The sequence below is a fragment of the Sinocyclocheilus anshuiensis genome, unplaced genomic scaffold (genome assembly GCF_001515605.1).
Source record: "Sinocyclocheilus anshuiensis isolate Anshui unplaced genomic scaffold, SAMN03320099.WGS_v1.1 scaffold1143, whole genome shotgun sequence".
NCBI lineage: Eukaryota > Metazoa > Chordata > Actinopteri > Cypriniformes > Cyprinidae > Sinocyclocheilus > Sinocyclocheilus anshuiensis.
This window is the reverse complement of record NW_015546123.1, coordinates 343,398-353,672: the sequence shown is the minus strand read 5'-3', so window position 1 is coordinate 353,672 and position 10,275 is coordinate 343,398. Positions and strand designations below refer to the sequence as shown.

Genomic DNA, 10,275 nt, shown 5'->3' with positions numbered 1-10,275 from the left:
CACTACTTTACATTGTAGCAAAGTGTCATTTCTTCAGTGTTGTCACATGAAAAGATATAATAAAATATTTACAAAAATGTGAGGGGTGTACTCACTTCTGTGAGATACTGTGTAAAAGCAGAAAAGTTCAAATTCATGTCTTCAAATTGATACCTGTCATTGATGGAGAGGTTAGAGACCAGGCGCGGACCACCCGGAATACAAGAGCCTGAAGCCACACACGCAAATAGATGCACACAAACCTCTCAGTGATCTAAGACTGCGAGGATTAAGCATATTAAAAAATAAAGCTCAATTGTACACACAAGCTTAGGTTTTAATACGCTATTAAAACAGATTAAAACGCACATACACACACAAGATCACACAAACGAAAAGGCAGACATGGGCGTGAGAGTGCACACATAAACACAAACACAAAAGGCTGGATTTAATACGAACACAGCGGAACTCCAGAAGTTTAGTGTGTGTGTTTTTGTGCGTGTAGTGTAACGCGCAGAGCGTTGGACCACAGCATTCTCACCCTCTGGCTCTACGTGCTGGCCGCTCCCCACCAGACAGTACTTGATGTCGGCTCCACGTCCAATCACTGCATTGTTGCAAATCACACTACCTTGAATGTTACACCTGGGGGAAGAGAAAAGTGTTGTTTTAATGTGCATACAACAAACACATACACTACCACCAAAAGTTTGGGGTCGGTAAGAATTTTTTTTAAAAGAAGTCTCATCAACGCTGCATTTATTTGATCGAAAATACAATAAAAACAGTAATATTGTGAAATATTATTACAATTTAAAATAAATTTTCTATTTTAATATATTTTAGAATGTAATTGATTCCTGTGATGGTAAAGCTGAATATTCAGCAGTCATTACTCCAGTCTTTGGTGCTACATTATCCTTCCGAAATTATTCTAATATGCTGATTTACACGACAACGTTGTAGTCAAAAACAGAAAAGTTTTTCCTTTGCGTTTTTAAAAAGTTTAATGTATACACGACAATGTTTCAAAACGATTCGCGTTTACACATATCCGCGAAAACAGCCAAAAACCCTGTATTACGTATTACAGTAGTTGGCGCTGTCACCTTGTTAGTAAACAATACCTGTAGGGAAGTGACGATCATATCTTGTATATGATACGTCTCCTCTGTTGGTTGTAATATTGGCGAAGTAAATCCACACTTTGCTGAAGAAGCGTTAGCAAACTCTTGAGCAGCAACAACAGTACCATGTACTCCGCCATTGTTGTGTATGTTTGTTCGCGCTTGCCTTTAAAATTGACACGTACTATGCATGTCTACATACCTAACAGGTACTACGCACACGCATGACATCACCGTTTTCAAAGATTCCTATTTTGGGTGTTTACACGTAAACGATAATGGCGTTTTCAAAAAGTTGCACTTTGAAACCAGTTTTCAAAAATATGCGTTTTCAGTCCCCAAAACGCCGTTGTCGTGTAAACGAACAGGCAAAACGCATAAAAAGTTTCCCTGTTTTTGGCTGAAAACGTTGTCATGTAAACGGTCTCTTAGTGCTCAAGAAAAGTGCTGAAAACATTTGTGCTGCTTAATATTTTTGAGGAAACAAATTTTTTCAGGATTCTTTGATGAATATAAAGTTCAAAGAACATCATTTATTTTAAACAGAAATCATTTGTAACAAATATGTTTATCATCACTTTTGATAAATTTAATGCATTCTTGCTGAATAACATTGTTTTGGGAAAAAAAAAAAACGGTGGGCAAAGAAAAAAAATCATTGTTCATTCACAAGTTTATGAACTCAGAAAAGAAGCATGCGAATCAAGCGAGTTTAGCAGATGTGAATGTTTACTGAGGCTTCTTTTACTCGTGCATGTAACACTTGTAGCGGGACGCTTGTTTCTTAGGGAATCATTACATCTACATTCATCACTTTTCTGTTAATTTGTTGTACCAGGGGCCTGATATTTTCCTGGGATCGCTTTGGCACCATAAAACTTTATTTGCACTGGTTTATGTTTACTTGGTTTGCCTGGGCCAACTCTTAATTTTTTCTGCACTCTCTTGCGGTGAAGCATATTTACCACGAGTGTTCGGCTTTCATGTCTTTTTGCTAATTGCACAGCTGAGGGTCTTGTCCTTTCCTCACTCTACCCTATTACACCCCCCTCCCCATCAAGACCATGCCAATCGGAAACCTGATACCTCAATGTTTTCCCCAGGCTTGTTTTATTTTCCTTTGGGCGGCATTAGCATATATATTAAAAACAACATCGCCTTCTGATGTACAGGAGAACATTACTGCTGCTTTTCTGCGATTTAGTGTCCGGATGTCACAGAACCTACAGGACATGCCATTTCACACCTTCTCCACCCATATAGCAATGCAAAATTTAAAACCACAACTTTTTATTAAACACACTCCAAGATTTTCAGCTCATGGAACAGGGACAGCGGACAGGGCATCCCGTCTTCAAGATCAAGCAGCATCGAACAGCGCGGCCCGTGTTGTAGCTGACAGAGGCAGGTTTCTATTGGCAGCTACACAGGGCACTCTTCCTACATGCAAACAAAGGGCCGAAAAATGCAAGTGGCGCTTTTAATTGCCAGGGATTTCCTAATCCCTTCTTACTTTTTTGATGTTTTGAAAGAGTTGCTGTTCCTTTCTTTCCTTCCTCTATCCTTTCTTTCACTCCACTCTTCACACACAGGCTAATTCGTACACGAGGGTCGCCACGTTGGCTCCAAGCTGTTTTTTTTTAAAGGGAAAAAACTGGTTTAAACCAAAGCTTTTCCCTCCTCTCTCCAGCTAAAAGGTTATTTTTTCTTTACCACCCAGAGCAAGCACTCAATGGCAAGCGAGATTTGCCATTAACCCAAATCAGCTTAAATCTAAATTGTTTTGGGAAAAAAAAAAAACGGGGGGCAGCGAGTTTAGCAGATGTGAATGTTTACTGAGGCTTCTTTTACTCGTGCATGTAACACTTGTAGCGGGACGCTTGTTTCTTAGGGAATCATTACATCTACATTCATCACTTTTCTGTTAATTTGTTGTACCAGGGGCCTGTTCAGGGTCAGCGAACACCTTTAGGGGTCTGACAACGCAAGTTTCTGCTTTTGCTCAACACAACAAAAAGCAGAAGCATCCACCCCAACACCACCCGCAGGCAGAAGCGGGTCAGTCACTCTGCGCATTATGCCCACTTTTAACCTCTCAGACAAAATCTGAACTTTTGTTTCTACATGCTGAACATCTGATCCAGACCACTAAATACTCTGGAGACAGCCAAACTGTCTGTCATCCTAGACTGTGGACAGTACAGGACAACACAGGGGTGCATGCAATTGCAAAAGCTTTGTACACTATGTACAATACCACTTAAAAGTTTGAAATTTATACTTTTATTCAGTAAGGATGCTTTGTACCAAAATTTTGCTTACATGCTTTTAATCAAATAATAAATAATAAATGTTCACGTTTCAACAAGAATATTAAGCAGCATATACATTTTCAGCATTGATAACAGTAAGAAATCAGCATATTATAATTATTTCTGAGTGATCATGTGACACTGAAGAGTAATGGCATAATAAATGACATTTTAAAATGTATACAAATATAAAAGAAGTTAGAAGTTCATTTAAATTGTAATAATGTCACAATGTTATGGTTTTTAACTGTAATTGATCATCAAATGCAGCCTTAGTGAGCATTAGAAGACAAAAATCTTACCACCCCTACATTTTTGAACAGTTATATATAATAGCCGATATGTCAATCCTGCAGACATATTGCAGACATTCATTTAAGCAAATCATGTCATTTCATTTTTAAATCAAGGTTCCAATGCTTTCTGACCAACAAATTTCCATGATTTTCCTATGATTTTTCAAGTCATTCCTTATAACTGGATAAGGTTTTTTTTTCATCATAGCGATTGCACTCACAAACAAATTTCTTGTTGATAAATGATTAAATATGAGCATATTATATTCAACATTGAAATTTCCATTACTTTTTTCAAAGACTTCATTGATTCCTCTGACTTTTCTAGCTCTGAAAATCATAATTTTAAAATTGCCCAATATTTTCAGGTTGTCCATGACCATTGGAAAGCTGCTAAAAGAACTGGTTAAAAAAAAATTGACAGTCTTCATTGAAAAATGTTCCCAGAAGTCTCTGCAATGCATTTGGCTTTATTTGATCTACTGCAGCAACATAATTTAGTTATTTATTTAATCTATTTAGTTAAATATTCCTGTTAATTAGTATGTTTTCAAATATTACATTTCACAATTCAAAGAATGCAAATGATGTTACTTCGGTCAAACATCCTGTCTGGGTTTGATTTACAAATAAATTACCTATAAAAAGGCTCTTTCTGATCATATTCTCATAAACATTCGGAATGCACTTGAGTAAGATCACTTACCCTTCTTCAATAGTGACTCCGTTCATGATGATGGAGTTGGTGATCTTCACCTTCTCCTTGATTGTAGTCGATGTGCCAACATTCGAGCGCTTGATGGATGTCTTGTCTGATATCTGACACAATGGCCCAATAATGCTGTCACTTCCAACCTAAATAAAAAAGACAGCATTACTTTATTTGAGGAGTAACGTATTTCAATACGAGTGTGCTCTTTATGAGGTGTATTATGAAATATGCATTTTTAATCATACACAGATGTCATATTTGTGACATATCTATGGGACTCACCAAGGAGCGTTCTGAGACCATGCCAACATTTGAACGCTTGATGGATGTCTTCTCTGATATCTGACAAATTGGCCCAATAATGCTGTCACTTCCAACCTAAATAAAAAAGACGGCATTACTTTATTTGAGGAGTAATGTATTTCAATATACATTTACAATATGCATTTTTAATCACAGACAGCATCATATTTGTGACATATCTATGGGACTCACCAAGGAGCGTTCTGAGACCACAGCAGCTGGATGGATCGGAGGGTCCTCAAACAGCTTTGGAACCTAAGGGATAAAGGAAACATCCCACAATACAATGCAGCCCCTACAGCTGAACTAGTGTCTCAAACAACTGTTTTAACTGCGGACAGTTCACTGTAAAGAAAAAACGTGCCATCGGAACAGTTCTTTCGGCTTGTTCTCACCACACGATTGGCCTCTATGTAAGCCGCGAGCGTGTTCACACGGTAACACATGCCCTCCTCCATTATGTGAACATAACAGCGTAGCTTTCCGCCATGGTAGGCCTCGCTCATGTCTCCACGGTGATCGTTCCAACATGACCTCTCCCGGGCAAGCTGGAGCAGCGCCTCATCTTTACTGGTGCTGAGGAGCTCTGTGAAGACATGTATGCGGGTTTTTGAAAGGTCACCATTTATTATGTACACATAACACTCTTAAAAAGATGACAAATATGACTTGTGCAAATGCGAGTCATTACAAGAGGAAGCTTACCCAAATTGTGGTGAGCGTCCTGTTGTTTTTGATTCTTCTCCGAATCCTCTGTTGCATTTTGGGAGTTTAAAGACTTGGAAAATTGCTTGCGCACCAAATACGGCACTAATTCTCCTCTGATTGAGGTGACACACCTGTAAATAAAATCATATGGCAACAACACAGGTTTGTATTAAAGCAGGGCTTTTAAGATCATTTAAGACAAAAAATAATTTTCTCAGCCAATAACGGTAGTGTATATACTATTATTCTATCAATTTGATTATTCATTTAACTAATTCAAAGGCATTATTGTGGCAGAAGAGTAAAGCAATGAATAGACATTACACAAAAGGCTGCAGATGTCAATCAACACTGCTGTTCCTAGGTTTGGGGTGGGTAAGATTATTTCATGTTTTTTTTTTTAATGTTTCTTACGCTCACTTTATGCTTTCTTAGGCTGCATTTGTTTGATTACAAATACAGTAAAAAAAACTAATAGCGTGAAATATCATTATCATTTAAAATAACTGATTTCTATTTAAATATATTAGAAAATGTAAGTGATTCCTGTAGATGGTAAACCATTACTCCAGTCTACAGTGTCACATGATCCTTCAGAAATCATTCTAATACGCTGATAAAGTGCTCAAGAAACATTTCTTATCAATGTTGAAAATGTTTGTACTACTTAATATTTTTGTAAAAACAGTGATTTAATTATTATTTGATGAATTTAAAAGTTCAAAAGAACAGTATTTATATTAAGATAAAATCTTTTGTCACATTATAAATATCTGTACTGTTACTTTTGATCAATTGAATGCATCCTCAATTAACAAAAGTATTAATTCAAATCAAATTTATGGTCTCTTAGATATAGAAGGGTTGAATCATGATTTGAAAAAACATGTATACTTGAGGAGCAATTAAAAACCTATATCACCTCCTTAAACTAGTCTCTCTCTCTCTCTTTATTTTCTTTTAGGCAAGATTAGAATTTCCATCTGAATGCAGAGAGAAAAACAACAGTTACTATGTCCATTTTCTCATTCAGTACTCCATGGCACTGCAGGCTCAAGGGTGACAGAGAGAGAGAGCGAGAGCGAGATGGAGGGAGGGAGGGATGGATGGGGGAAAAAAAGAATGCGAACGAGAGAGAGAAAAGGCAGCATAAAAAAGTCAAACTACTTTGATGAGGGAAAGTGGGGAGAGGGGGAGGGCTGGGAGTAGATTAGATTAAATGATATTTATATCAGGGGAGAATGAATTAAAATGTCAAAGCGGAGAGAAGCCTCACGCTTTTCTGAAGTCTTTGAGAGGGAGAGGACCTAAGAGAGGCTATGCACCGCACCACTTTACAGCGGGCTGCCTGGCCTCACAATGTCAGTTACAGGAGCACAAAGGGGACTGGAGGGGCAGAGGAATGGAGGGCTATTGGAGAGGATGAATGGAGAGCTGAGGGAGGAATGGAGGGGTGGACTGTAGAGGACACAGGCCCCTGCGGAACGACTAGTTATGTGAAAGGGATGCTGATAAGATGCTTGCCATGAAGTGCAGAGAGCAATTTTTGTTTTTCAATTTAGGCTTTTCCAGTAAAACAAAATTAACTTTCACATATTAACTTTCAAAGTCAAGTGATTTTAATTATACTAAAGTAAATAAAAAAATAAATACATAAATAAATTTATTCACTTATATTCCACTCTCCTCCCTGATATAAATATGAAATATTTATTAATTAACTTGCACACCTTCAGAACGGTTCTTTGCATTTCATTAACATCCTGATGGATGAAAGTCTCGCAATACAATATAAAAACATAAAATGAGCCATATTATGAAAATAAAATGCATTGTGAATGCCATTTCATGCTGTCTCTATGTGAGTTAGCAAAATGAAAACACAAAAGATCATTTTTAATGATGTCAGTTTGTAAGATAGATAACAAAACCATATTTAATAGCTGGTGATGTGTTCAAAAAAGGCAGTTCAGAGAAAAATTGTGCTTTTAGATGGCACATTTGTTTTGTTTTTACACATTTCTGACTCAATACACAATTAGTCATTGTAAAGAAAACAATCCTCATAATTTCAGTGGCAAGTTAAATTGAAAAACGAATTTATTTAGCTTTTTGAATTTATTTTAGCTTAATGAAAGCAGCATGAACCCAACAAGTTTGTGTAAAACCTGATGATCTGGATGTTATCCAGCACGATTTGAGCAAACTGATTCAATGGATGCAACATCTGACCTTATGTACAAGAGGAGTTCGTATGGTCAGTGTCATAAATTTGCAGACCTTATTATTCCCTCTTTTTAAGTCGTAACTTTTCTTTGTTCTAAACTCTAAAACTGTCGTCTTTTTTGGTTTATCAAACAGAATATGTGTGAATTCTTTGGCCCAACACGAATGACACAGAAACCCGGACACAGAAACCTGAAACTCTTCTTTCATTGGGAAATCCTGACTTACTTGTTGTGTACTAAGAAATCAACCACAGATCTCTTCAGGCAGTACAGGTGGCCATCCAGCAGGCCGGTCTTGATGAGCATTCTGGGATGTCTGGAAGAGTGATATCCATATAAAAAAAAAGTGTTAGAGAAAGGGAGGGCAGTGAAGACGGGCATCATGGAGTGCAAATAAAAAAATAATGACAGTAAATGTGAGGAAGGAGGCTGCGGCTGCTCCAGAATAAAACGCAGGGTAAACGTGGAATGTGCTTGATGGTGAAACAAAGTAAATACATAACAGCTCTGACAAAAACACTGTAAGGTATCCTGCTACCCTGGTTTCCTCAGATGTTTTATAATTAGACTATATAGCTTGCCTTTATGTCCCACGCAGTCTTTCATTTTCCTCTCACTCCCACTCTAATTGGTCTCTTTGAGGCACTGAGAACTATAATGACCCCCAAAATAAGAATAACAAGTGAAACACAAGTGAAGTGACATGAGAAGAAATGAGGTAGTATCTCCACTTAATCTCGAAAAACAAATAAAATAACCATTTCCATTTTTTAACATACATTTACATCACGGCTGCCATGGCAACCCCAGCCGGATTACGTTTGCTGCCACAGCCTGCGAGTAGTGAGATGTCAGGAGCACCGTCGGACCCCCCAGACTGTTTTATAGCCTGCCATTGACATGAAAATGCTCCCAGAACCCCTCCACAGTGCCACGAGAGGCCCACAAAATGGCTGCCCCGGGGCCAGAGTGATTCACATGGAGAAAGAGTCCAGTGCATCCTGACGAACAACTCGAAGTGTTACTAAAGGTAAAGCAGACTAGACAGCAATGCAAGTTAAGCTGTCAGATGCACGTGAGGATTTCCAGTCACATACACAAGCAAACTCGCATGTCTGGAGAGAATAGTCTTTACATCAAGATTACTGGGTCAAGGTTTTGCTCAATGGCCTCAATTCACAATGATTCAAAATTATCAAGCAGCAGTGCAAACCACGAACAGTGAGGTTAAAAAAAGACTTCTGGGATGCAAAATCTCAATTAAACCTGGAAATAATGTTTCAGTATTTCAAGAAATAGATAAAAAAATGTTAAAATTATAAGAAATTATGAAATTGATTAAATTATCAAATATAATATTTTTTATTCATATTTAGAATACAATTTGACTGATAAGTTGTAAAAAAAAAATATATTTTTTTAATTAATCTTTTTACGGAAAATATACACTACTGTGCAAAAGTCTTAGGCCACTAGTATTCTCACCAACAAAAAATGGTTTAAGTCAGTTATTTCTATCTTTTGCTCTAGTGTGTCAACAGGAAATATCAGTTTACATTTCCAAACATTTCTTTTGCCATTAATTGGAATAATGCACTGAGATGTTTGTATGCACAAGGAGTCTGACAACAGCCAGTGCTCCACACAGAGATTTGATCTCACCATCATCCAGTACGTCTGGAATGACATGAAGAAAGAAAAAATTGAGAGAGACTAAATCCAGAAGAACTGTGGCAACGTCTCCAAAACCTTCCTGCAAAGATAACTGAAAAACTATGTGCAAGTGTAGGTAGGACAAAAGCTGTTTTAAACACAAAGGTTGGTCACAGCAAATGTTGATTTAATTTAGTTAACAGAATTTAATTGATAAATAAAATCTATTTATGGTATTATTTTTTAAAGCATCTACACTTTACAGCATTTTTACACAAGTGCCTAAAACTTCTCACAGTATTGTAGCTTTGCGGGAAGGTTTCTTGAAGCGTCTTTGAAGACGTTGCCACAGTTCTTCTGGATTTAGTCTGTCTCAGGTTTTTCTGTTTCTTCCTGTCATTCCAGACGGACTGATGTCAGACTCCTTGTGCAAACAAAAATCTCACTGGATTATTACAATTAATGGCAAAAGAAATGTTTGAAAATGTAAACTGATATTTCCTACTGACACACTACAGCAAAAGATAACTGGCTTAAAAACATTTTTTTGTTGTTGGTGAAAATACTAGTGGCCTAAAACTTTTGCAAAGTAGTGTATATAATTTGTAAGTAGTATCTCAATATAATCTCACACAAAAAAAATACAAAAAGGTTAAAAAAATAACCATTATTAACCAAAATTAACCATTATTTTCTAACTTTTCTTATTATTTAACATACCTTTACATCACGACTACCATTGCAGTCCCAGGTGGATTACATTTGCTGCCACAGTTTCAATAAAATTATGCTGATAATATAAATTGCAAAAACTAAATAAATAAATAAATACATACATATTAAATGAATAATTTCACAAAAATAATAAACAATTTGTAAAACAAATTTTAAAAAATTAATTTATATATATATATATATATGTATATATATATATATATATATATATATATATAT

The 10,275-nt window shown here is 36.6% G+C and overlaps 1 protein-coding gene across 1 annotated transcript in view; it reads right to left on the bottom strand.

Moving 5' to 3' along the window:
- Positions 1-10,275, bottom strand: part of LOC107700990 (translation initiation factor eIF-2B subunit gamma-like) — a 40,737-nt gene that overhangs the window by 2,033 nt on the left and 28,429 nt on the right. Inside the window, exons 6-11 of the mRNA XM_016502870.1 lie at positions 7,895-7,984; positions 5,438-5,571; positions 5,128-5,318; positions 4,925-4,987; positions 4,424-4,572; positions 524-627 (exon numbers count right to left, since the gene is read on the bottom strand). Of these exons, the coding sequence (XP_016358356.1) occupies positions 524-627; positions 4,424-4,572; positions 4,925-4,987; positions 5,128-5,318; positions 5,438-5,571; positions 7,895-7,984 (731 nt within the window). The remainder of the gene's footprint in view (positions 1-523; positions 628-4,423; positions 4,573-4,924; positions 4,988-5,127; positions 5,319-5,437; positions 5,572-7,894; positions 7,985-10,275) is intronic.